We start from the raw sequence: 1,670 nt of genomic DNA on the forward strand, positions 1-1,670 counted from the left end.
CTGAACCATTTTTTTCCAAAACAAAGGAGTAACCTGTTCACAAAAGTGATTTCAAACATTCAGAGTGTAGAATCACAAAAACAACTAAATTTTTCCCAGAAGCATTCCACTTCCATCCTCTCAAATCACATCCCCATCAGCTGTTAGTTTTTATCATTAAAAAAAAAAATTGGATCCAGTAATGGCTAAAGCTCCTCATTACATATCTAATTTGACTTACTAGTAATCACTATTTATATGTACCTTTTTCAGGGAAAATTCCTCCCAAGGTTCTTAGGTGAAAGCAGTTAAGAGACCCAGAACCACAGGGATGGATATCTGTCCTCCCACCATTACTGGGTGAAGCGTTTCTGAACCACCAGGTTCCTCACAGCGGCCTTCACGTCCTTGTTCCTCAGGCTGTAGATGATGGGGTTGAGCATGGGGGTCACCACCCCATAGAAAAGTGAGATGAGCTTGTCTGAAAGGTCCTGTTTGTCAGCTCCCAGTGGGTCCTTAGACTTGGGCTTCCCATACATGAAGAGGATGGTCCCATAGAAGACAACCACAACTGTGAGGTGGGCAGAGCAGGTAGAGAAAGCTTTTTTCCTGCCCTCAGCTGAAGGGATCTTCAGGATGGTGGTGATAATGAAGATGTAGGAGACAAAGATGAAAAGAACTGGAAATGCCAGAAATATCACGTTGGTCACCCCCATGCTGATCACATTGATGGAGATGTCAGCACAGGCCAACTTCAGGACAGCCAGGATCTCACAGGTGAAGTGGTTGATAATGTTGTTCCCACAAAAGGGCAGCCTCATTGCCAAGAATGTTTGAACTATGGAGGCAGCAATTCCAGCCACCCAGGAGCCGGCAGCCATGGGCACATAGGCAGCCTTGCTCATGACCACAGGGTATCTAAGGGGGTTGCAGATGGCTACATAGCGATCAAAGGCCATCATGCCCAGGAGCACACATTCTGTGGCTCCCATGGCAAAGGAAAGGGACATCTGCACAGCACAGGCTGGGAAGGGGATGGTTTTCCTGGGAGTGAGGAAGCTGTCTAGAATGAGGGGAACTGAGGAGGTTGTGTAGCAGATGTCCAGGAAGGAGAGGTTCCCCAGGAAGAAGTACATGGATGTGTGCAGGCAGGAGACAGTGACAGTCACTATGATGAGAACACCATTGCCCATCAGGATCACCAGGTACGTCAGTAGGATGAGCACAAAGAACATTTTCTCCAGCTTTGGGTGGGCAGAGAGTCCAAGCAAGATAAACTCTGTCACAGAGGAAGTCTGATTGGTATTTTCCATGGTGTGTCTCTTCTTGTCAACTAAAGAAAATTCTCAGATGTCCAAACTCAACATTCATTACCTCACTTAGGGCCAGGACATCTGGTCTGGAGCTCCAATTTGGCTGCTGGATTAAAACAACAGATCTGAACATCCACAGAGTCTATTTCTTTACAAGAAAAATGAGCAATAAAATAAAAAATTACTCTGGGGCCACAGGAAACCAAATTTATGAGGCTTAAAATGATGCCTCTGTTGATTTAATGCATTTGATCAGAGACAAGACATCATACATTCATTTTTTGATGAATCTCATTAAACTTTGATCAGAAAAATGACTTTGCTCCATGTTCTCTTCGCTTTGTGCCAGGTACTGGTGAAATGATTAGTTGTGAATCC

At 44.8% G+C, this 1,670-nt stretch overlaps 1 protein-coding gene across 1 annotated transcript; it reads right to left on the reverse strand.

The window, feature by feature from the left end:
- Nucleotides 1-332: 332 nt before the first annotated feature.
- Nucleotides 333-1,292, reverse strand: LOC119504978 (olfactory receptor 13C7-like). The gene has a single exon (XM_037797625.1). The coding sequence runs from the start codon at nucleotides 1,290-1,292 to the stop codon at nucleotides 333-335; it is 960 nt and encodes a 319-aa protein (XP_037653553.1).
- Between the last annotated feature and the right edge of the window lie 378 nt (nucleotides 1,293-1,670).

The sequence above is a fragment of the Choloepus didactylus genome, chromosome 10, assembly GCF_015220235.1.
Source record: "Choloepus didactylus isolate mChoDid1 chromosome 10, mChoDid1.pri, whole genome shotgun sequence".
NCBI classification, from domain to species: Eukaryota; Metazoa; Chordata; class Mammalia; order Pilosa; family Megalonychidae; genus Choloepus; species Choloepus didactylus.

Coding starts and splice junctions, on each gene's coding strand:
- LOC119504978 (XM_037797625.1), bottom strand. CDS start 1,292: ATGGAAAATACCAATCAGACTTCCTCTGTGACAGAGTTTATCTTGCTT.